Below are 24,540 nucleotides of genomic sequence, written 5' to 3'. Positions count from 1 at the left end.
AAGACAGAGTTTGAGGGAAAGTAAAGGTGTTTTTAGTTCTTTTATAGGGGGTTGATTAGGTAAAATAAGGATCCCTAATTTAACCTAGGTAAAAACGGATTCAACCTGAGAACGGATTTTACTTGCAACAAATATTAATTCTCCAGTACGGTCCCGAGCAAGCGAGGTTAGACGGTAAGTTGATTATTATATGGCATCGTTTCTTTGAGCGATCGAACACTTCTCCGCACGGTGAATATTCACGGTAATCTTCGTCTTCAACAAGCGAACTTTGAAAGGTAACCTTTTACATGTAAAACCATGGACTCATGGTAAAACTAAAGTACGCTTGCTATAATTGTACTATTGCGATCAAACAAATAAATTCCGCTTTTGAAAACCTTTTGTGTTCCGCTCATCTTAAATTCCACGGGAGAGAGAAAAAATCCTGAAACAAACCGTTTCCATGGTAATGGTCCGTACTGTAAACTCCTAGTATTAATATCGTCATGGTGGCAGCCTTAAGTTTCTTCTCACCATCAACACAAATGACTCCAGCTACACTCTCTTCGCTGCTACAAGTGACATTTGCCCATTCGTCTTGCTGACAATTGTAAATGGAAACTTCATCCAAACGGCACTTTACTCCGGAAATGATTACTTTATGGTTCTTTCCTACAAACACGTTCTCGGTGACTGCCTGACTGGCGAAGCCCAGGTTAAGCTGTCGGCAAACTGTCATGGCTTCCTTTATCCCCCAGCCATCGGAACATACGGATCCCCATTTGTTGTCATGGAATACTTCCACCCGACCCTCTTTGGGGTGCAAGCCACCTTGAAGTCGTATCTGTGGTAAACCAAATTGAGCGTTTTCTTAGATACAATAAGGACTGACACTTGCAGCATTTTCATACCCGCCAACCCGAGCAAATCATTCTTAGTCAGTCTGCAATAGGTAAAAACAAAAGCATCTAAAGAAGTTAAGTCGATGAAGTTAATGCAATGTATTGTATTCCACGGATCAATAGGGTCCCTGTAAGTCCAAGAGAATTGATAAAACTTCGAATTACGTTTCGTCGGAAAAAAATGGGAGCGTTGTCTCAGGCAAGTTGATAAAAACTCTCATACACGTCGCGTGGAATTCCCTTTCCAGAGCGGTCAGCAAAAAAGTTCCCGTCGAGGCGGGGCCCAGGAGTTTTGCCGTTTTTCACCGTTGCAACACTTTGTGAAGCATACATGAGTCAAATGACAATAAGCAATTATTGGATGAGGTTGAGCATGATATCATGAATTATCAAAACCGAGGTCTGTGTTATCTGCCGAAGCAGAAGGCTGAGGCAGATAACACATTACATCATCAGGTAAGACACTAAGGTAATTTATGAAATCCTTCGCCGGACACCAGCTTTAGGAAATTTGAAGGACTTCAGTGGGAGATCCTGACTTTAACGGGAAAGGACAAAACGGGGAGCCCTACTCCATGGAGTACTTAAATGGAGTACCCCTAAAAATCATTTATTGGTCAAATTAAATACTTAATCAACATGGTGAGGCATTTAGATGCACATACCTTGATTTCTTTCCAGCTCTCCGATCGTTACAGATTGATGCAGTTCAGGAATTGGCAGCCATCTTGAATTTTCTTCTAGGTATCTCATGTATCCCTTATTGTAGTGTATTTATTTATTTGTGCATTTAGACAAATATTCATACAAACCCGTATACCCCTTTATACCCATATAGACCCATGTATGCCCATAATATACCCATTTATTATATAGATATTGATGAAATACCAGGATTTCTCCTTTTGCTAAAAAAAATCATATCTTCACCGCACGCAGTGAACATATCATTTTTATCTTTCACATGTGAGGATATAGGTGTTGCCCTGCTAACCAACACTATTAGCCAATAAAACGCGAGCTTTCTATAAAATTCGTATCCCTGCGCGGCCATGTAATATCCTCTATGTATACCCCTGTAGTACACAGCGTATGCCCACTCATGCCCATGTATGCCTCTGTATACCTATATTATGTGTCAGAACACACCTTGTGGCCTTGAAGCTTTGGCGCGTGACACTTGACGCCAACATCTTCATAGTGATCACAATTTGACTTGTACCAGCCGCGATGCCGACATTGCATGATACTTACCTCATTTCCTTGGCAATAAACATCATCCATTATTGTCTGAAACACACAATCAACGAGTCCATTAGAAAGGTAATATATTGAGTGTTTTTTTGGGGCGGGAAGGTGGGGGGAGGGAGTAGCCCCCTCCTGCTTGGGGGCTTCAGGGGGGTCTCCCTGGGAAATTCTGAAATTTTGAAATTGATTTGGTGCCCTCTGGTGCAATCTGAGTCCTCCCAAAGAGCATCTAAATTTATGCCTGTGTCATTGTAACTAATTTATTATCTCATAATATTTGGATTATATTGTGTCTAGTTCACAACACTGACAATATTTTTTTTAGTACAAACAGGATATAGTGAAATGTTTATTTGCTTTGTTGCTGGTTTGATAGAAACACTTTGTTAATTCATTGTTTTATAACTAATTTCTGAATGTTTTGATCGAATGTAAATAAATCATCATCAAAAAGAAGTCGCTGTCATAGTCACTGTCATCATTTCCATCTTTGTTAGCATCAGCGTGTTCCTCAGTGTCTTCAAGTGAAAAATGCCCTAATATAGCCCTGGTCGTGTTTCCTTTTCCGCGGATTTTCATCTGATGAAGCCATGATGAATCGATGAATATATGTTGAAGGGAAAAACGTTTAAAAGACTGTTTTATAAGAAATAATTATCTTTGATGACCTTTACTCGAATAAAGAAACAGTATCGCGCAATCTTCTTCCTCCCACGTGTACTGGAGACCTGGTTACGACATCTCGTTCCCAATCTTTAGCAACGCCTCGAATGCGAGATAACAGTAGCAGTGAGGTTCATTCTTATGTAACCGTTGAAAGTCAGTATTTCTTCCTAGTTTCAAGTTTGCGCAAAACATACGGATTTAATGATTCGAGGACTTCCTGGTCCAGGAGCAAGCCAATAGTCGTTCTCTTTGGTGCTTATAGAAATGATCGAGACCACTGGGAACAGGATAATACCATGCCCGGGGGGGGGGGGGGGGGGGACTCCCTTATAAGGGCTTAATGGGCACGTGCGGTCAGCCAGGGTATGTTTTTCGGGATTTTTGTCTTAAACAGGGTATCGAATTTATCATTTTTTGTCTTAATCAGGGTATCGATTTATCACTTTTTGTCTTAAACTGGATATCTTTTCTCGGAAAAATTTTTTACAAGCCCTTGTTAATTAATGTTGACTTCCGTTGACTTTGGCATTGATACCAGGCACATTAAATGTCTTAAACAGGGTATCAAAAATCGGACTTCTGTCTTAAACAGGGTAGGAAAATCAGCGATATTTGTCTTAAACAGGGTCATGGTATGAGGGGCTGCGCCACATCTCCCCACCCAGGAAAATATCGAGTTCCCCCGAGGGGGGGGGGGGGATGCATGCTGTTATTTTCGCTAGGAGTAGCATCATTCGTCCCCGAGAGCAGCAAAGGTGCAAATGATGCTGCGACGGACACCAGTAAACAAGATGACCGAAGTCATATCCTTATAATTGCTGCAAGAACCCAAGGCCAAACGATGTGCACTTTTTATAAACTGCTAATGCTTAACATTTGCTGATAAACGACACCACAACTCCGTGATAAACGAACGGCTATCAGTTTTTTTTAGTTCAGTTTTTAGTTTTTATTATGTATTTTGCATAAAATATCACAAAGCTATGCAATGCTCGCAGTTAGCAATAGCTAGTCGAGGCGAGCATTGCTTACAAATATATTCCAGATAAAATGGTTACAAATACATAACTACACATTCACATAAAAACAAATAAATAAATAAAATAAAATAAAATAGATTTAGAATACAGTTAGTGCAGCGGAGAACAGCTTAAAACTTGTACAGTATAACATAAATAAACATGAAAAAAGTAAAAAAAAAGTAAGCTATCAAATTAAGGAATTCCCCCATTAGAACTATGAAACGTTATCCATAGGATCTGATTGGTCGATTGCAGCCCCAGGAAATTTCTTCAACCAACCAGAAGCGAATTTTGAAGTGAATTTTGCGCATCTCTCATTTGTCGCTTGTTATGTTTGTGAAGGCTTGACAAATGAACTAGCGCTTGAAAGTTTTGTCTGGCTATCATGGCGACTTTTCACTTGCCACTTGCCACCCACCCACCATCATTTCAAATACTTCACGTAAAAGTCTGTTTACCTTTCCAACTCCTCTTCCAAAATTTGAGTTCTTTGTTGCCATTGCCGCTGACCCATATCCCAGAGATCTACACACGACATTTGCCTCTCTCAGGCTCCAGTGATCATCACAAATTGTACCCCAAGTATCACGGTACTTTACTTCCACTCGTCCCTCAGAGATCTGGGCGCCACTTCGAAGTCTTATCCCTTGTGGCTTCAAAAGAATTACGATCAATCAATCAATTTGGCACTCTCACAGTGTAAAGAATCAGTTTAAGGTGAGTAAGTTAGTCTGTCGGAGCGTTCGCCTTTCACTGCTTGAAAGAGTGAGTGAGTGAGTGAGTGAGTGAGTGAGTTAGGTAGTAAGGGAGGGGGGAGTGAGTGAGTCCAGGGAGGGAGGTAGAGAGCAAGTAAGTGAGTGGGTGATGGAGGGAGAGAGGAAATGATTGAGTGAGTTAGTAACTCAGCCAGTCAAGTTGCTTTGCCTACCAGTCATTCATCCCGTCTTACAATTAAAGGGAAATTGCCTTCCTTTGTTAATATAAGGTTGCCTAATTTTTGCCCGGCAGTTCAAATCCTAAATCGTCTCATCTCTGATCTCAGAAATACCGTTCAAATCGTAAAAACAGTTCACTCTCTACCTTACCTTTTCTGCCCTTCGGCGGAGGCACTTGATCCTTAAGACTTTACCAGGCTCACACTCTGAGCGACCCCACCCTGCATGATCGCATGACACGATAGACGACTCGAACCCTTTACACGTCACCTGGTCCAGCCAGTAGACGGGTTCCTCCTCCTGCACTATCGACGAGTACGAATCCTGTTCCTCGGTGTCTGGGAATCCAAGCTGACCACACAAAACGAATGAGTTAAGAGGTATCCAATTGGAAGGACAAATGTAGCCCCACTTCCCCGCCGTCGAGTGTTGAATTTGAACAACACCCTCTGAAATGTAGTCATCAATAATCAGACCAAGTAGCCTAACGTTAATGTTTGCATCTTCCTCGTGTTCCTGTTGGGAGAAAGAAACACTAGTGAACATAACAACGACAGTAGGAACAGCAAACAATAAAAATAACAACATTGACAGTAGCAAAAGCATTTAATTATAAAAAGTGCGATAAAGCATATCTAAACATACTAAAAATTAGTTAAAACTTTGCTAAGAAAAGACGGCGTTTCGACGTTAGCTAAACGTAGTCATCAAGTCATGATCAAAGTAATTTGAAAATTGCAATCTATAAATACTAAAAGAACAACAATAGATTATTAAAAAAAATATTATTACTATTATTATAATAATTATAATAATTATAATAATTATTATTTAAAAGACTAATAATTATTTTAAATGTGGTCTGTGCGATACAGATTATGTTGGGTAATAAGCCCGACACCTTCACAAACGCATTGCTGAACACAGAATTTCGGCAATTCGTCGGTATTTTTGCAAGCTCACAGTAGTAAAGAAAGAATACCAATTTAAGGTCTTAAGAAATACGAAATGCTCTTCATTAAGAGTCTCAAGCCTAATTTGAATATCCAGACGGATGCCATTATTTGTCAAACGTTTTGTTTAATTTTCATTGTTCCTTTCTTTCTCGGGCTTCTTATCTACTAATAGGGCGTTTTCAACCAACCTCTTGAGGCACCAATAACAATAGAGAAATGCACGACTTCTGGTGGACGAACAAAAGCGGCTAATGAGAGATCTTTTGTTTTCGTCCACGTGAAACCCTAGCAATACAGTTAGTTGCCGAGAATGTTTAATGAAAATCCCACGGCCTTCTAAAACAGAAAGGAGCTTTTTCACCAATGGTTTGGGGGGTAACAAGCAAACGTTTGTCATTTAAGGGTTTCGTTTGTCATGAAGTGATTACGATAAAGCTAATTTGTATTTCGCAGAGATGTTTTCGGTATTCTTGCCGACATCGTTGCTTTAAGATTAGAAGTTTTTGTTTGTGAAGTTTTACCTGAGCAGTGCTTCTCGCGGGCTCAGGGATAGTTGTCATGTCATCCGCATGCAACTTACACATGACCGAAGCAGGGTTGATGTCGCGGCAGTTATGTCGGCCCCATTCTCTGTGAGAACAGTGCGCGATAGAATCCTCAGTTCCAGTGCATCTGATGTCGTCCAACCAATACGACATAGATCCACGACCGAAAGCGCTTGGCCTTGGAGAAGAAAAACAAAAACATTCGTCAAATAAATCTGTTTGGGCATCAAGGTCTTAGGATAGAGCTCAAGGTACAATTCAATAACTTACAGATGACACAAGAAACTAGTAAAAAGAGAAACAAAAATGAAGATATTGAGAAAAGCATTGTGAAAATAGAAAGCACGTGAAGCTGGCGTTTCTTTCGGGCGGCTCAAAGTAGACGTAAATGGTGCGGGGCCCTTACCATTCTGGTTCCCAGATCCCTTCGTTTCTCTTAGCCGGCGGTGCCTTCGCTCGAGAAAACGAAGGGCCCTGAAGATATATAAGTCGTCAATAAAACTAAACGTGGCGGCGCTCAGAAGTATTGGATTCGAAGAGTCCATGTGAAGCCTAAAGTAGCCTCAACTTAGATAATGTGAACCTCTTGCCGAACAGAAAGAAGCAATAAGTAATATCGTAGGTTTAAACAAAGACACTCTGATCATTTTACCGACCGGCCGCGCCACATGTCCCGATTGGGCTTGAGAGCAGGAGGTCGTGGTCGTCGGCTAAGCCAACACTCTGTCTCTTAAAATGACCGAATGAAATTGCTGCCCTTGTAAAACATTTGCAGATTGTTTGACGCCGATCGTAGATATTCCTCGCCAGAATGAACAATAATGAACCGTGGGCCACAACTACCATCACAAGAGTAGGCTACTTTTCATTTTCAATTTGTCATGGGTTCTCTACGTCACAAAAAAGTAAAAATGAAATCGACATGCTGTGCGCTTCTTTGTCGTCGTCGTTTGTTTAATGGAATGAATGTTTCTGTCCGTTTTTCTGACGCAAAACGGTGCTCCCAAAAAATCGCTTTTTTAACGTGTTGGTACAGAAATCTAGTTTGGAAGGTGCACGCCCCTAGTTAGAAACTCCTGCCTCTGTGCGATGCGGGAAAAAAACACCGAGAAGGGCTATATCATATTCTGAATGATATCAAAAATCATACCCAATTAACGCCGTTTTTAAGCTCCTTTCACGAGAAAGAAACCTTTTTGAGATGTTCTGTATAAATGTTTTGTTGAAGAACATATCCTGATAAATTTGTTCGAAAACGTCAGCTATTCAAGCTGAACATGGAAGAAATGATTGAACATGATAACGAATGTGCTTTCCGCATAACTGGCCCAAAAATATCTGTTACAATTATGGTCATTAATGTCATCATCAAAGATTCCTTCAGTTTCACTGGGCCAAGACCTATAGTCATAACCAGGGGCCCGTTTCTCGAAATTTCCGAAACATTTCGGGTCCGAAAAGCCATTTGTGAAACTGCTAACCGGTTGTTTTGGAGCCGATCTTTTAACATGTCGTTAAGGTAACAAAAAGAAAAGGGACTGTGAAGTTTGACGACTTAAATCCTCTCCGTTCTTGAGATGCAAAAGGAATTGTTACACCCGAAAATGGCCCGTAAAGTTTCGGGACTTTCGAGAAACGGACCCCTCAGGAGGCGATGTGCTCTTTTGATGTTTCGTCCCTGTTTACAAACGTTCCTGGATGAAACTATCCATATTTGTCTTGAAGATACGTTGATGATGCCTTCAACTTATTTAAAACCCAGGACTCTGCCAACCAATTTTTACAGTTTCTAAATAATTGTCATAATAACATCAAATTCACAACTGAATTTGAGGAAAATAGCCATATCCCTTTCCTACATATTCTTCTTAAACGTAATCAACACGATTTCTCGACATCTGTTTATCGTAAGGAAACTTTTAAGGGTCTTAATACCAAATGGGACTCATTCACACCAAAAAATACAAAATCAATCTTATCCGTACACTTTCTTTTCGTTGTTCTCGTATTTGTTCGTCTCCTTTTTTATTGTTGTTGTTGTTACAGAATGCATGGTTATCCAGTAGTATCGTAAATTATTAATGGTGTTTAGGAAGACAACAGCAAAATGCTGAACGCCCAACAACGGTACCTAAAAAGATAACTTACATAGTCCTATCCTAATTGGGTTTACGGTTGCATGCATGGACCTTACAGTATTTTTTAATAGTACCGGTAACATCGTCTTTTTTCCCGAATAAGGACAAATTAGCTCGATTTCTTATGTCCAAAGTTATCTATAAAGCTAGTTGCTGGGATTGTAATGAATTTACATCGGTACAACAAATAGGCTACATGACCAGAAATCTGAAGACCTCAAATCGTTGTTACGTAACAACACGTCAGCTCTGGCTGATCACTTAATCTCAACTGGTCACATCATAAAATGGGACCACTTTAAAATTCTAGCCACTGGGAGGTCCGACCAACATTGTACCATAAAAGAAACTCTTTTTCTTCGTGATCTAGCAGCGAAACACCGTATCTCAGTCCATTAATAGTTTTATACATGCGTATTACGTATATGCATTTACTGTGTATATAGTTTCTTTTGTTTTCATTGTTTCTTGTATACATTACCTCCTTTTGTTACTATCAACGTTACATCATAAATACTCTTGTTTTCCGGCCATTCTAACTGGATCAAAAACAATACACAAACTGCGGTGATAAACATAATGCATTTTAATGTTTATCACCGCAGTTTGTTTATTGTTTTTATCAATGTTACCTCACAAGCTACTCAAATTACTGCAATAAATTTAAACAATTTGGGAATTTAGCTAACGGCTACTTTTTAGTATGTATGTTGAGACATATATACGAAACGTTAAGTCAGTAAAAATTTGTTTCAGTTATGCACTTGTTCAGCCTCATGTTTGTCACCGCAGTTTGCGTTTTATTTCTAATCAAGCTTCGTTGGCCAAAGAGGAAAAGTATCGGAAACCTGCTTTGATCTGGATGTGTCACGTGGTTTAGATCTTTCACAACGCTTGTAAAAACAGCACCTTAAAAGATGGAGACAATGCAATCATTCATATCTTATGATTATGTAACTCACGCTTGGACTGCTACCTGTGACTGTAACGAAAGGAAATTGTGAATCAATAATGATTCAGTGTTAAAATATGATATATTATCCTTTCTTTTTAAAAGTTGCCTTCATAGAGTAAATATATCGAATCTCCATGGGATATTTTCAACAGCAAAGCCGAGGGACAAAAATAATGACATAAGTGACAGTTTGATGTAAATAATCCTTGACGCCCCGGCCTTGACGACCAAGCAAATTAATGCCGAAGGCTAGCTGGTCATTTTTCAAAACAATGAAATGTGAGATTTATAATTGATTAAAGTGGGTGCCAGCTTTAATCCGGCAAGGTTCAATTCGATTTTTGCTGCAAGATATTTTAACTTGGGCCCTATGTTAGATTCTTTTTAGCATTAACTCACCCTTTGTAGTATCGCATCGCTTCTGGATATCCCAGCATTCGACATACAACGTTGGCTGCGAACTTATCCCATCCGTGATCACAGACACCCCTCCATTCTCCATTGTGTTCGACTTCAACGATGCCTTCAAATCTGTGTTTTCCTCCTCTAAGACGAATACCAGTTAATCCTTCCGTGATTTCAGTTATCAAGAAAACGCTAAGAAAACTCAACAAACGCGCTGTTTTGGACATTGTGGTGCTGGCGGAGTTGATCGAACGAGGATTAAAATACGTCTGGTCAAATGAGATGATCTCTTCCAAATGAGATGAACTCTTCCAGTGCACAGCTCAGCGCAGCTAAAGGAAACCGGAATTTCCCTTGCTGTTGGCTGTGACTGTGGATAGCTGCACCACAGACAGGAAATCGGATAGGGTAACCCCTCAGGAGGCCCTGCTAAATCTGTGTTGCTCAATAGAATCAATAGAGTGACACAATGGCACTTGTATTACGACTTTAATAGATAGCTTCAACTTTGAGAACGTATCGAACTACAATCAGTGACACTTTGTTGGTAAACTGACGGAATTAATCGGGCATATTGTAGGTTTACAATTGGCGATGTTTGGGCATGAAGAAAGAACATACAGAGTACTTTTTCCTGCATGGTTCCAACAACTTGTTGTCTTAAACAAGGAAAGATAAATCTGATAAATAGAAAACGAAAGGAAGAGGGCCATAAGTAAAAGATATACGGTACACTTTTGTTAAGCCAAGAGAGAGAGAAACAACCATTGAGAGATTCGCGCCAATTTTGCGAAGGAAGGATTACATCCGTTTTATATGGTCATACAAAGGTCATATCATCGTTTCTTAATACTCGATCGGTCAATTTTTTTCCATTTCTATTCCCATGGTTTCCAAGTTTTCAAAGATTTTAAAGCCAAATTACCCTGCAAAAACATGATATCGCTTACGTCAAGCCATTTCATAAAACGTGATTCACTTGAAGTAGCAGTGTTTTTACACTAACAATTTATCAATGACATTCCTTTTTGTCATCATTTCCCACAACGGCATATGGGGATCGAAATGTAGACTCCCGTGAAGATAATGAGCCTGCTAGCGAAGTAAAACAGCCAATTTTACAAACATCTTATATTAAGAGCTCTGAAATTATAGGTCAAGGTTACTTCAATGCTTTAGGACGTGACTTTGTACTCGTTATCACTGCTTGAGTGACACTTAATTGTGATTTGACACCGATGAATTTGAGGAACTGCAGACCTAACATGCAGCTCTCTTTCTTCATTGTCGATTATGCTCTTTTTTGTGTAACTCACTGGTGAATCGATGTTTGATTTGATGACGCTTGAGTAACAGTCCGTATTTCCCTCCATCCGAAGTCATGATACTAGCCACTCGCTGTTTAAAAAACCCGCCCTAGGGGTTAATGTGAAAATGAAGTTGGTTCTGGAGGCTACAGTGACCTATTCGATCCTCTCATAAATGTGAAGTGGCTTTGTGAACGTATGATTACAGTACAGGAGCCTTCTGAGACATTACCAGTACTAGTCATAAGATAGTGAGATGGTTTGAGATGGTGATTTGAATTTCATCCCTTTAACTGCTTTAAGACTAACCCCTCATACTAGCTCGTGGAAAAGTTTTTTTGAACAAATCGATATCTTGGAACCGACAAGCAATACAATTGCCAACCATTGCAAACTGCAAAAAATCATACTGGCCACATGTATGTGGGTGTGTGTTCAATCTTTTCTGGTGTGGCTTTCTTTTATCTTCCTCTCTCGCCAGGGACGATTTGATAGGACTCCAGCACCCTCTCTCTTTTTTTTCCTGTGACGAACATCTCTGTTCTGCTTTAGCCTAACATTGTATATATTAAGCGTGGTTCTAAGAGGATTAGGCTCTTTACTTGAGAGCCTTGTCACGTCTTTACGTACGTAATAAGAGCCGACTCCTTTGCGCGCCGACAGTGCTAAATCGAGAACACAAGGACCCACTGTTTTCTCCAAAGATTTAGCGTTGAAAGAGATTCTCAACGAATTTATTATTGACTAACGTATCCACTTACAAATACATTTGAGCGCACGAATATTTCGATCCCCACGGCTGATGACTTTACTCATTTTACTAATTGATAAAAGTCAATTTTCGGTAAATATATCAGTTACAACGATTATTTCGGATCCGGCATAAGTAGTCAAAGTCGTGGTTTCGCTCCAGCAGCTTCGAAATGCGCTGGATATTACTAGCCGGTATCGCGTTCTTAACTGTGGAACTTTCGATATCTGTAAAAGTTCGCTTGGTTGGAGGAAAACACAGATACGAAGGTAGAATCGAGGTATTTTACAGAGGAGTGTGGAGAGCAGTTTGTGACCACAGATGGAACAAGAAAGCAGCGAGGGTAGTTTGTCGAATGCTTGGGTACCCGGACGCGTTACGTTTCACAAAAGGGTAAGTTCCGGTAACTATAATAATATGCTTGCAAAGCGTTTGACGCCAACAATACTTCGATTGCTCTGTTGATAGCGAAGGGTTTTCACTTTCCAGCGCTTAATATTTTGGCGGACGTAATTCAAATCTCAACAGAATATGCACGGGCAATTTTTCCGGAAACCACTGACGTTGCACGAACCATGTAGTGCTTTCAGTAATTAATTAAATTGCTATCCTCCAATTTGGGTCAGGATTTTCCTTGCAGAGATTGTAGAGTAAGGTATACAGTTTGTCACTGCATTATTCATGTCTACACCCAGAAAATTGTGATTGCTACGATTTCATCACATAACGAACACTTCCGTTCATTTGAGTCACGAAATCGCTTCAAGGATAAGTTTGCATACTAAGAAAGGAATACCAGTGGATTTCTTATTAAAGCAATCCGCAGGAGGAAGGCAAAAGTATAAAAAAATATGTCAATCCCAAAAGAAAGCCATTTTTACAATATCTATAAATATAACTACTTCAATTATCTCTATTATGCAATGGTACATTCTGGAAGGATTGACGATATGCAAGGTCGACTGAAGGAAACCCCGAAAAATTTTGATTGCCTACCTGGGTGACTACCCAGACCGATCTTTGCACCTGTCTGTCTTCAGTTTATTGTGGACCCCATCCCTGGTGGAGAGATTATTGCTTGTTAGAAGAGTTCCATTTGTCCAGATGCTGGTTTCTAGCGGACTGCTCGAGCTAGCATCCAAGGGGAACGGGTCTTTTTCCCGTCCAAATTTCGTGGGTAATTTCTTTGTTTCGTCCCGACCGATTGCGTTTGGGCTGTAAATAGTGAAGTGGTAGAACTGCGAGCGGAAAATGAGACGGATGTACCTATGCTCCGTCCCAAATCACTTTTCATTTCCCTGACCTTAGGGATAATTTGCCTTGGAACAGGCCCTTGTGGAGGGGGGAAAATGGAAACTGGATTCCAACAATTATGTGAGATGTGTTTGTTCTTCATCTGTACTCAGACCGCATGCATTTGGTCGGGGAAATGGAAAATTCTGGCTAGATGACGTCAAATGTTCCGGAGAGGAGGAATCTATTGATAAGTGCTCCCACAGACCTTGGGGCTGGAACAACTGTTTGCCATTTAATCAAGCCGGTACAGTCTGCAAAAGGCATATGAGCGACTTAGTCATTGAGCCAGAACCTTCAATATCGAGCCGCGAGGTACTTCGTATTTGCACAACATACGTTCTCCTTATATCATTTTTAATTATGGAGTGCTCGAGTAGAGTGCTTATAGATCACAAAGTCATTAATTATTAGGACATGTGTGTCATGACTTAGGACGCTTTCAATTTGACCAGAAGTTTCATTTAAGAATTTCGATAATTTCATATGGCGAAGGGAACAGTTTCCGGTTGGCCGATCAAAGGAGTATTGCCCCAATTGCGCGATTTTTCGGCTGTCCTGGAATTCCGTAACGTTAGGACCACTTCGCGAGGAATACCCAAATTTCCCTTTTTTTTTCCCGGAATATATCTGTTCCATTCGATTCCATACCCGGTTTTTTTCCAAATTTTTGGTCGAACGAAAAGAGTCCTTAATCCTTTGGTGGGGTCAATTGCATCAATTGTCTGTTTGTTCTCAGTAGATACGCGGCCTTTAAAGCATTAGCACAATGTTTGCTTCTTGTGTACTTGGAACGACGAAGATCAAAAAGAAAGTAAATTGGCGAGCGAAACCTCTGGAGAGGGGATATTGGAGTTAGAGAAAGGGTATTGCTGTCTTTGTTCCCTCCCCAATCCCTCGCACAACTCGCTGCCTTCGCCAATTTGTTTTTGTCTTGTTCTTTCTTCTTATTACGCTCCTCTGGTTGCCCTGCTCCCAGGATAAACTATTCACACAAACATCAAAAGTCGATAGAGCGGCAATTAAAATCAAAGCCACATTTATTATTTCAGCCACTCACATTAAATAATGGAAATCAAATGAACCAACCATGTCGAAAAGCAAACGCACTCTCCAGACACTCAGCGCGGGAACGATTGGTCTGGCGTTTTCACTCCGATTGGCTGATAACGATGAAAACACAAATCGACTGAACCCCTAAATTAAATTGGACCTCAAATTGAAAACTAATTTATGCGCAAGATAACGGTTGATTCCTTTGGTTGACTATAATAATAATATAACGATAATCAGTTTATTTAAGTCCCAAGGTTTTTTAGCCGAGCACGAGTGCTCTACTGATTGGGGAGACTACAAATCAACTGAAATCAGAACAAAGCAAATCACTCCTCTTTGGGTCTGACAATAAATGAGTACAAAATGCGTCCTTTGAGCAGACTATAAACCTTAGGCCCTGTCTCAAAACTCTTGCTTGTATTTCCAAAGAGATACGCAGGGCACGGAATTCGCGATGTTGTGTCCTGTCCTCTGCGTGACATAACGGGGGCATCTTTCTGTTGTGTGACCTCCCTTACCACGGTGACACTCATAACTAATATTTACAACTGAGCAAACAAAATCTAAGTTTACTCGAACCATCGTCAGACCCACTGAGGATGTTGTTTTAACTGATTGAATTTTATTGAATGGATTTGCTAACCAAGTCATGCATGTATTAATGCTCATGTTCAACGTTCTCTTTTTCACTTCCATTCCAGGTGCGAAAAGTCAATATCAGATTACTGGGCCCTGTTGTAGATGACTACATATCCGAAGGTATTGTCCAAGTAGAACACAAAGGGAAATGGGGCTACATTTGCCCCTCTGCTTGGACGCCTGTCAACTCGTTCGTTTTGTGTGGTCAGCTTGGATTTCCAAACAGCGAAAAGCAGGGGTCGTATGCAGTTGCATTACAGGAGGTAGAGCCGGTTTATTGGCTAGATAAAGTCAGTTGTCAAGGGTGGGAGTCATCCATTGTGTCGTGTCTGCATGCCGGGTTTGATCGTCACCAGTGCAGCGATACAGGAGCGTTGAGGATCAAATGCGTTCGAAGAAATATCACAAAGGTTAGTACGAGCTCAGGCACGCGAAGCGCGCCAGCGGAGCACCATGGGCTAAGACTAGGGGCCTTAAGACCTGCGACGGCGACAGCCGAAGAAAACGTCACCTCAAAATGGAACTTGACTCTATCATACGTCTTTCGCGATTATTCGGCCTCGTTCAAGTCCTACAATATGGGCAAAGTATCCTAAAATAAGCGTTTACTCGGAATACCTTGAGGCGCAGAAGTAGGGTGATCAAGGGCGGATCCAGGATTTTTCTTAGAAGGGGGTGCACCCCTGAGAAATGACTTAACTGACGGGTCACGTAAACAGGTTTTGTCCCGTAAATTCGGTGCTTAAGTAAGGCCAGTAAGAATAAATAACCTGGGAGCTCCGCTTTTAGGCTTGGCTAAGTTTATATATTAGATGTTCTACAAGAACACAAATCCTCGATTGTTTTAGATTGAAAAAGTCAATTGAAGTAAGTGCCAAGCGAGTCTCTAATCTTTTTACTCACTTTAGTCGCACTGATGAGCCAGGGCCACCAATATGTAAGCCATAACTCAGTCCAATTTACTTGAAAAGTTAACTTAAGATCTCTTGAAGAGATTTGAAGCATGTTAGATCATCGCTATCACGAAAACTATTTGAGCAGTAACGAAAGGGAAGCCTGAAACGGTATTTGAACCCACGATCTCTGCCCTACAAGACCGATGTGAAACATTTCCCGAGATTAAAAATTTTGTTGGGGAGTAGATACGACGGTGTTTTATGTACTGTTTAAAAAACGACCAGCAATGTTTTATCGGGTTTGAAAACACCAGGCGTAGCCAAGTGTTTTTAGACCCGATAAAACACATGCTGCGAGTTTTTTGAACGGCTTCAAACACATTCCACGAAAAGCGTGTCCCTCGGGAGTCCGAGCAAAGGTTCAAAATGTGAGTGATAAAAGCATGCAAGAAAACAAGCCGAGCTTCATTACTATTCTAGTCTATTCTTCATATAAAGCATTCTATTGAATATTGTTTTATCGGTTAAAGCTCATACACGTGACGTCTTATCGATGTTTTGATACGCTGTAAGGTTCATGAATTTGAATGAGTCTTTCAAGGAAAAAACATTTTTCTTTCTTCCAGCCTTTGGACGTAAGACTTCGAAGCGGTGTTTTAGTGTCAGAGGGGCGAGTAGAGGTTCAATATCACGGCTTCTGGGGCACAGTATGTGATGATCACTGGACGATGAAAGAAGCCAATGTCGTCTGCAGGTCACTTGGGTATGGGTCAGCGGCAATGGCAACAATAAGTGCATACTACGGAAGAGGAATGGGAAGAGTAATGTATCTCTTGCAGTCTTTTGTCCATTTCAATTCTGGTCCAGAGCCAGCCATGTAATTTGCTGTTGAAAGCGTTAGCGGACGAATGCCATTTCACAAACGTTTTGGCTTTAAATTACCACGTGGCTTGATGATAGGCGTGCTTCAAAATCTAGCAACACTTTGTTCATTCAATCGGAGGCCAAACCAAATGCTGGCACGCGTTTCCCCGTGCTCACTGTTGGCTGCATGTATTTGGTTTGCATTTATATTATGTGATTGGTTGGTTCATTTAATTTTCTGCCTTTGCTGTGACCGGTCAAAGTAGTTTCTCAGTTTTCTGTTTTTGACCGATTACAAGTTTACCAAAAACAACCAAAGAAACAAAAATAACCTGTAGTATGGGTATTAAAGTCTTTTTTTCGACAGGTCTTATTGGATGAAGTTATTTGCAAGGGAATCGAGAGACATATCAGCCAATGCAGACATAGCGGCTGGCGCAAATCAAACTGTAATAACCACGAAGATGCTGGCGTCAGATGTTACGTGCCACCTCTCCAGGGACATCAGGTATCTATGGTAACTTTAAGTAGTCTGAGGCTCCAAAAGTGCTATTGAAAAGAGAGAGTTCGAGGAGAGATAGAGAGTTTCCCATTCTCGTCCACATTTTTCGATACAGTTACATGACTTGAAGTTGTCGTATGATTGTATGTTACACACTTGTAGAATAAGGTAACGGCCGGATTCTGTTTTTTTTTGTGGAGAACACAACTCCCCACTAAAACTCGTGGTTTTCATTTTTTGATAATAGGCCATTTCCGAGTTCCTGTCTGCCTCCTCTTCAAAGCGAGTCTAAGTGCGAAGTCTTTGTGATGGTAATTAGGTCTACTTTACATATGAATGAAAACTAATTTTCATGAGAAAAACTTCGCACTTAAACTCGCTTTGAAAAGGAGGCAGACATGAACTCGGAAATGGCTTATTAACTCATTTCTGTACCCTACAAAAGCCGCTGACTCTTGACCAATGCACTTTTTTGTTGTCCTTGGTTATCTCAAGATGACATTGGGGCTATGGTATCAATAGCAGGAAAGTTCAGTTGGTGTAGAATTTCGCTGCCCTGACTGTTCTTGGGCTCATAAAATTTGATAGTATTTTACAAGGTATCGTGTCCCTGAAGTGACTTCCTGTTACCATCAGACTGTAAAGTGACGTTGTAATGATGTTTAAATCTTAATGTGTAAGCAGAATCGTTCCCCGCTATCTAGCCAACATTATGCCACGTTCTCAAGTCCAATTTAGAAAGACAGCAAGATCAATAAACATTTAAGATGCACCGGTCGTTCAGTAGTTTGAGCATCGGGCTGCCGTGCGGGAGGTCGTGACTTCGAATCCGGCCGGACCAACACGCAGGGTCTTAAAATAAATGAGGAGAAAGTGCTGCCTTTGTAATTACATCCGCAAATGGTTAAGACTTTCAAGTCTTCTCGGATAAGGATTATAAACCGTAGGCCCCGTCTCACAACTCTTCAATGTTCACAACCCAGTCGGACGTAAAAGACCCACACACTATATTCTTAAAGAGTTGGGTATGGAGCTCCCGGTGTTATGGTCAGGCCTCATTTCATTCACTCATGTACCGGGAGAGATCGCTAATGGGCTGATAACGGCTGCCAGCGGCGCCTGTATATGCTGATGTCCGATCTCACGATCATAATAATAATAATAATAATAATAATAATAATAATAATAATAATAATAATAATAATAATAATAATAATAATAATAATAATAATCACTTTGTTTACCCTCCGATTTTTAGAGTAGCTAGTAGCTAATATCTCCCTAGCATTGAATATATACAATTATTAAATTCTCAACCTCGGATAATGCAATTCTCGTGCTCTGATTGGTTCACTCAATCTCGGTTATCAGCTCATATACCTTCGTTTGACCTTATATGGTAAATGATTGCGCTTAGCGTTGCTAAACTAAAAAGGTTTACACAAGAAAGCGAAATTTCTTTCGGTATAAAGCAAAAGAAAAACGTTTTTGTGGAAAGTTTAGATCACTTTCGAAGCTTAGAGATACGCGAAAAGGTAAGAAATGTTTTTGTGATGAGCCTGCGTCTGTCTGACCACGAGGTATTACACAACATCGCATCTTCATCAACTTTTTTCCATATTGGGTTAGGATTTTCTCGCTTTTTTCGCTCGTATTTCGTACTTCTAAACTTTTGGAGTTTAAGGAATTTAATAAAACAATTATTCCATTCGCGCTTGTTGGATATGAGAGTGGTTATAGCCAACTCGGCGCTACGCGCCTCGTTGGCTATTTACCATCTCATATCCAACGCGCGCTCATGGAATAATTGTTAATTGTTCAATTGCTTGTAAAGCGCATTTGAATATGTCAATCACTATCATTACCATTAGCCAATGGTCTGCAGTAGTTTGCCCACGGATAGGCTAAACTGAGCAAGCATCAAATTCATTAACAGTGTCAAAGACTTCAGATCACGAATAACAGAGCTACTTTATTCTGACTGATTCGTGCACTTAAATTCAGTAATTCTAATCCTTTCTGCATTTTAAATGACGTCAAAACGAAATGCCGATCGCTTTCCAGAATGTTCCATGGAGAGATGACGTTGTTTGCATCCGCGTTCGCTAAGCCAATGAAAATTCGCGTTCGTTTGTTTTTGTTCGATAAGCCAATCAAATACTTTGCATTTTTGTTTACGTTCTGTTTTTACGTTTATTTTTCAAGATCATATGAAAGTCGCTCTAATTTTTAACTTAGTTACGTTGTCTCAGTGCGTTCACTGAAACCGGGACTGCCCAGGTAATGAAAACCAATCAGAGAGCAGAACCGAAACAATAGATTACAACATTTTGAGATCCAGCGAATGAAATGTCCGGTACAAAACAATGAAATCGCAAGTTGTTCGTTGACCGGTGATGCTTACGCGACTATGTGGTCGATTGGTTCTCACTATCTGGGTGGCCCCGGTTTCAGTGAACGCACTGTAAGTATTTATTTTTTACAACTGAAATAAAGTATGTAAGTATGATTCCCTAGGGTAGCAAAGAAACGAAGATCGTGCTGGTGTCTCAAACGTAAATTCCCACAATTGAACTCTATTCTTATGCAACTAATTTCCTTTGTTTCGATCGAAAAAAAAATGTAGATAATCACGTGACTGAAAACCAAGAATGAAGATGAGCTTTTTAACATTTTTCTTGTAGATTAGAATCCTGGGAGGCACAAACTCAAAGGAGGGCCGTGTGGAAGTGTTCCACGATAGAAAATGGGGAACAGTCTGTGGAGATGACTGGGGAATAGAGGAAGCCATGACAGTGTGCCGACAGCTTAATCTTGGTTATGCTGGCAAGGCTGTAACGAAGAATAACTTTAGCGAAACGGACCTAAACGTGATCATGTCGGGGGTGCGATGCCGCGTTGACGAGATCTCCCTATATAACTGTCAGCACGATGAATGGAAAAATACTACTTGCAGCAGCAAAGAGAGCTTAGCTGGGGTTGTGTGCGTTAACGGTAAGATCTAAGCAAGAGTGGTTTGTAATTGATTGTAAAAAACAAAGTTGTTGTTGCTGTGACTATTTACAACGGATGACGGAATTCAAATGAGGCAGTTATAACAACGAAAGCAAATACATGCAGCCCGCACTTACAGCGGGAATACGTGAATGCGGCGCCAGATTTTTGAACCATTCAATACGTGGTCTGTTCCGACTAAGTCACATATGTTTTTGACCCGTCTGCTTATGGGTGAGTTGTGATTGGTTCGTTTACATATTTGCTCCTGCCAGTCATTAGATATTGCGGTCGATTGTATGTCATTTTATAGTCACCGGGGAGGTCACATTTAACCCTCCCTGCCTTTACATCTCTCAGCTCTACCTTTCGTCGGCGTTAAAATTGCCACTGCTTTCAGAAATATGCGGCAAACTGCTTTTTTTTGTTCCCGCTCTCGAATAAAACGTCGAACTTCCCATGAGAAGAACTAAATAGAACGAATTATGTTCATGCATGACGAGTTCGACGTTTGACTCAATTAAATTCGACGACCTGTATTTAGATCGACCAACACGTTCTATATAAAGATCGCGTCTGGGACAAACGTCGAATTTTTGACTCGTAACTTAAAACTTGATGTATATTTTCGCTTTTGCGTTTGGTTTGACGTTAAGTTCAAAGTTTGACCCAACAATCTTAATTTAGGTCTACCCACATTAATTTGCAACGACCCAAACTACCGTTTAGTTCGTCTCGTTTAGTCCAGCCCTAGGGCCCGTTTCAAACGTCGAACTTCACATGTGCCGACTCTAATGCAAATGAAAAAATCTATTGTTTTAACTCATTTGCATTAGATTCGGCACATGTGAAATACGACGTTTAAAACTTCCTACTTTCTTTCCTCAGCTTTACCAGATCTTGTAATCGACACCGATTTGTTGCGCATTCACATGGAAATGAATGCGATTGCTTTGGAATACTTGCAGTGTGCACTGGAAGAGAACTGCTTATCTGCTAGTGCAGCTGCGGCGATGAGGTAATCTTAAAAGGCTCTTTCATGGATAATCTTCTCTATTCATGCTTTTACCAAGTTCATAATATACATGGAAAGATTTCCCCATTCTGATTGGTTAAGAGAAACGTAGTTTCCAGGTCATTACAGAATAGAGGTAGTCAGTGCAAAAGGAGGTAATAAATCAAGTATTCTGATTGGTCGATAATCAAAAAGAGTCTCGGAGGCCTATCAAATGCGAGAACCAGATGGCGCAATTTTTGCGTGAGTGCGTGATACGTGTGCGTTTTTTACTTGTTAATTACAATAATTCCATCTCGCAATTTTTTTCATTTCTGTCATTAATGTGGATGATTTGGGTAATTTTTTAAATATATGTGCAACCTCGTTCTCAGGATCCCTTGGGAACGAGGTTGATATATTTGAATGAACTTGATCTGGTGTAACGAATATTCGAAAAATCCTTTCATTCACTGAGGTTTAATACGAAAGAAGACTCTCCAAAAATAAGAGGATCAGAAAGGTAGAAAAAGAAAAACCGGACCCTTAGCCAGGCGAAATGACTTAGCAAGAACGAAATGGTTTTCGAGTGACTGGTAAACACAGTGTGCAATGTTGAAATGAGAATTTTGTTATAATTAATAATTTATATACACATGTATATGAAAAAAATACTTCATTCTGATTGGCTAAGAGAAATGCAGTTTTCAGCTGACAAATTGGTTCCTTTTTTTTCTTTCTCCAATCGCAAAATTATAGCCTGTTTTTCTTTTATCGAAAGAACGGATCGCTTAATACGCTTCAAGGACATGATGATCGTGAATAAACATTCGTGACGTAGTGTTGCTTGTTTGCCGAATGAGCCAATAGAGCGTGAAATTTCACTTAGCAACAAAGCAACTCTAAGCCAATCAGACTCATTCGAAAGTTCTGCATTAGTTACGACGTGTGCAAGCGCTGCTTTATTTTGCTTTTTGCCGTGAAAGAGAAACAAAGTCGCGTTTACTTTACTTTTCAACGCTGTAGCTTTAAAAAGAATATGGCTAGGGATCTTGATGATCACTAACAAATATTCATGACAAAATTGGGACCAGAGAAAAAGTCCGGATAATCGAGAAATTCGGATAATCGAGGTCCGGATAATCGAGGTTCGACTGTATATGAAAAAAATTCTCCATTCTGATTGGCTAAGAGAAATGCAGTTTTCAGGTAACACAGTGCAGAAAAGAGGTAATTCAGTCCAAAAAAACGTAACAAACCAACAATTGAGGCACTCTGATTGGCCTGTTTGCGTGATACGCGCGCATTGTTCAGTCTGCAAAATTATGATAAGCTGTCTTGAATTTTTTTCATCTTTGAAAAAAAATTAATCGTGCCTATTTATTCCAAATTGCACTCGAAATCGTGTGAATTCCTATTTTTTAAAAAACAATCAAAAAAACTAGCAGTGCTTTCAAATTAAAAACATAAGCTTTAGGGGCAGCTGAAGTCGTTTTGTAGCCTTTTTTTCTAAGTTCTCCTCCCGATTGAGGCGTGATTACCTACGCCTTTAGTTTTGACTTTTCAGTGTTCCGTCCAGCATTACTAATCTCACTAAGAGAAATAATTTTGTGGAGACCAGTATCCCTTTTGGTGTTACAAGTATATTCTAGTGTATTTCTTCTCTCTATTCTTCTCCTGCTCTCCTTTCTTCATCTTCCTAAAATTGGCTGCAAGCTTTGTGCATTTATCACATACGGGGCAAAATTACTGCATGCTGATTGGCTGAGACGGAGGGCATTTTTACTTAATTACGAGGGCACTTTTGGTGGTAATCAAGAGGGCTTGATTACTTGATCCTAACTGGTTAACAGTTACTTATCTAGAGCAAGCGAAGTTACAATAGAATCTTCTTTCAGATTCTGACTCTGATTAAACTGCTTTTTGTCCACACATAAAATGCATTTTAAGCGCGATTTCTGTAGGCAGCCACGATTTATTGAATTGGACTTAAACCGAATGAAAGAGTATTTAGTTGATTATCATTTGTCCGGCTTGCGTCAATAATTTTACCCTTTATGTGATAAACTTGTAATCGCAATGTACCCTCGTGCAATTTGTGTGATAACTTTGAAAATACCCGTGGAAAAATGTGAAAAATTCATGTGTCTGTCTGCTTATTGACAATAAAAATTGCGCGCGAGAATTTTGCAGTCATTGTAAAAATACTAAGCAGCCACCTCTCATAAGCGACCGGTTTTGCATATTAATCGTATGTTTTCTTTCAGTAAAAACAGTGCCGTTGAAATTATCATAAGTGATCTGCTAGATTCCTTATTTTTCCCCTCACACTAATGCCGGGCAACTCAATCGAAGCACTTACTTTAATTTTACCTTACCTTTTTTTTTATCCAGGCAGTATAAATGGTATCGGAGGCGACTGCTTCGTTTCAGTGTTAAGGTGGAGAATCGCGGGTTGGATCATTTTAGACCATCTGTGGACAAGTCTACCTGGCAGTGGCACCAATGCCACAAGCATTATCATTCCATGGAGACGTTCTCCTCCTATGATCTTATAAGTGAGTATCCTCTGAAGTTTGTGAAAGATAAACGAGGACTTGAGATAAACATAACAAAGACAATATGTCAGTCAGTTCATATTGTCAAAGAATTAAACCTGTGGGTCAGGGGGTTGCTTGGTGAATCATCCGTTCGTTAACTCACTCACTCACCCACTCGCTCACTCACTCGCTCACTGGCTCGGGTATACCTATGGCTCCCTAAAACCAACAACCAAACACTGCTTCGCGAGAGGAGAAATGTAATTAATTTTATATGGTGACTGCATTTTAATATGATCATGCTGGTTTTATCTAAAGTTAATTTTTTTCTTGACTTGGAAGCACGAGGATACAGTCCCGTGCTAAATGATCTATGCTTTACGTCATTTAGGTCAAAGAACCCGTGAAAAGGTTGCCCAGGGGCATAAAGCGAGCTTCTGTCTGGAAGACACCAAGTGTGACCCTGGATTTGAACAAGTCTGGAACTGCTCTGACACGGGAGAACAAGGAATATCACCCGGTTGTTACGATATTTATTATTACAATATCGATTGCCAGTGGGTGGATGTTTCGGATATCACGCACGGGGCATATTACCTCCGTGTACATATAAACCCTGGGAACCAAGTGGCGGAGTCCGACTTCAGGAATAATGTTGCCACGTGCTTAGTCTATGATTACGGGAGCTATGTTATTGCCAGGAGCTGCCGGATTGGTAAATCATTTTTTTTTCTCTGTATAGTCGAGTTAAGGAGGCTCGAACCAGTTTCAACGCTTCCAAGTGACCCTCTTAGAAGGATCGGCACCACAACGTTGTATCATGTATTGCCATTATTGTGGTACCAAATGAAACACGAATTATTGCTGAACAAGATACAGTCATTATTGTGACGCAATATGTCACCGTGGCAACGGGCAAGCCCTGTAAAAACACCCCTGATTTTGTCTCA

At 40.3% G+C, this 24,540-nt stretch overlaps 2 protein-coding genes across 3 annotated transcripts in view; one reads left to right on the top strand and one right to left on the bottom strand.

Moving 5' to 3' along the window:
* Positions 1 to 12,913, bottom strand: part of LOC138043519 (lysyl oxidase homolog 2A-like) — a 28,128-nt gene extending 15,215 nt beyond the window's left edge. Inside the window, exons 1-6 of one of the 2 annotated variants that reach the window (XM_068889827.1) lie at positions 12,809 to 12,913; positions 6,233 to 6,434; positions 4,906 to 5,271; positions 4,279 to 4,473; positions 2,034 to 2,174; positions 517 to 826 (exon numbers count right to left, since the gene is read on the bottom strand). In XM_068889827.1, coding sequence (XP_068745928.1) covers positions 517 to 826; positions 2,034 to 2,174; positions 4,279 to 4,473; positions 4,906 to 5,271; positions 6,233 to 6,409 — 1,189 coding nt within the window. In that variant the 5' untranslated portion in view covers positions 6,410 to 6,434; positions 12,809 to 12,913. Of the gene's footprint in view, positions 1 to 516; positions 827 to 2,033; positions 2,175 to 4,278; positions 4,474 to 4,905; positions 5,272 to 6,232; positions 6,435 to 9,748; positions 10,271 to 12,808 lie in introns of those variants that run through there. The other variant, XM_068889826.1, reaches the window with a different exon arrangement.
* LOC138040651 (scavenger receptor cysteine-rich type 1 protein M130-like) overlaps positions 11,732 to 24,540 on the top strand; it is a 34,620-nt gene continuing 21,811 nt past the window's right edge. The window contains 9 exon segments of the mRNA XM_068886336.1: positions 11,732 to 12,205; positions 13,219 to 13,420; positions 14,863 to 15,210; positions 16,323 to 16,517; positions 16,928 to 17,068; positions 19,747 to 20,056; positions 20,945 to 21,074; positions 23,445 to 23,608; positions 23,982 to 24,305. Of these exon segments, the coding sequence (XP_068742437.1) occupies positions 11,985 to 12,205; positions 13,219 to 13,420; positions 14,863 to 15,210; positions 16,323 to 16,517; positions 16,928 to 17,068; positions 19,747 to 20,056; positions 20,945 to 21,074; positions 23,445 to 23,608; positions 23,982 to 24,305 (2,035 nt within the window). The 5' untranslated portion in view covers positions 11,732 to 11,984.

The sequence above is a fragment of the Montipora capricornis genome, chromosome 3 (assembly GCF_036669925.1).
Source record: "Montipora capricornis isolate CH-2021 chromosome 3, ASM3666992v2, whole genome shotgun sequence".
Taxonomy (NCBI): domain Eukaryota; kingdom Metazoa; phylum Cnidaria; class Anthozoa; order Scleractinia; family Acroporidae; genus Montipora; species Montipora capricornis.
Note: the sequence above shows the minus strand (reverse complement) of the source record. Positions and strands in the feature narration are given on the sequence as shown.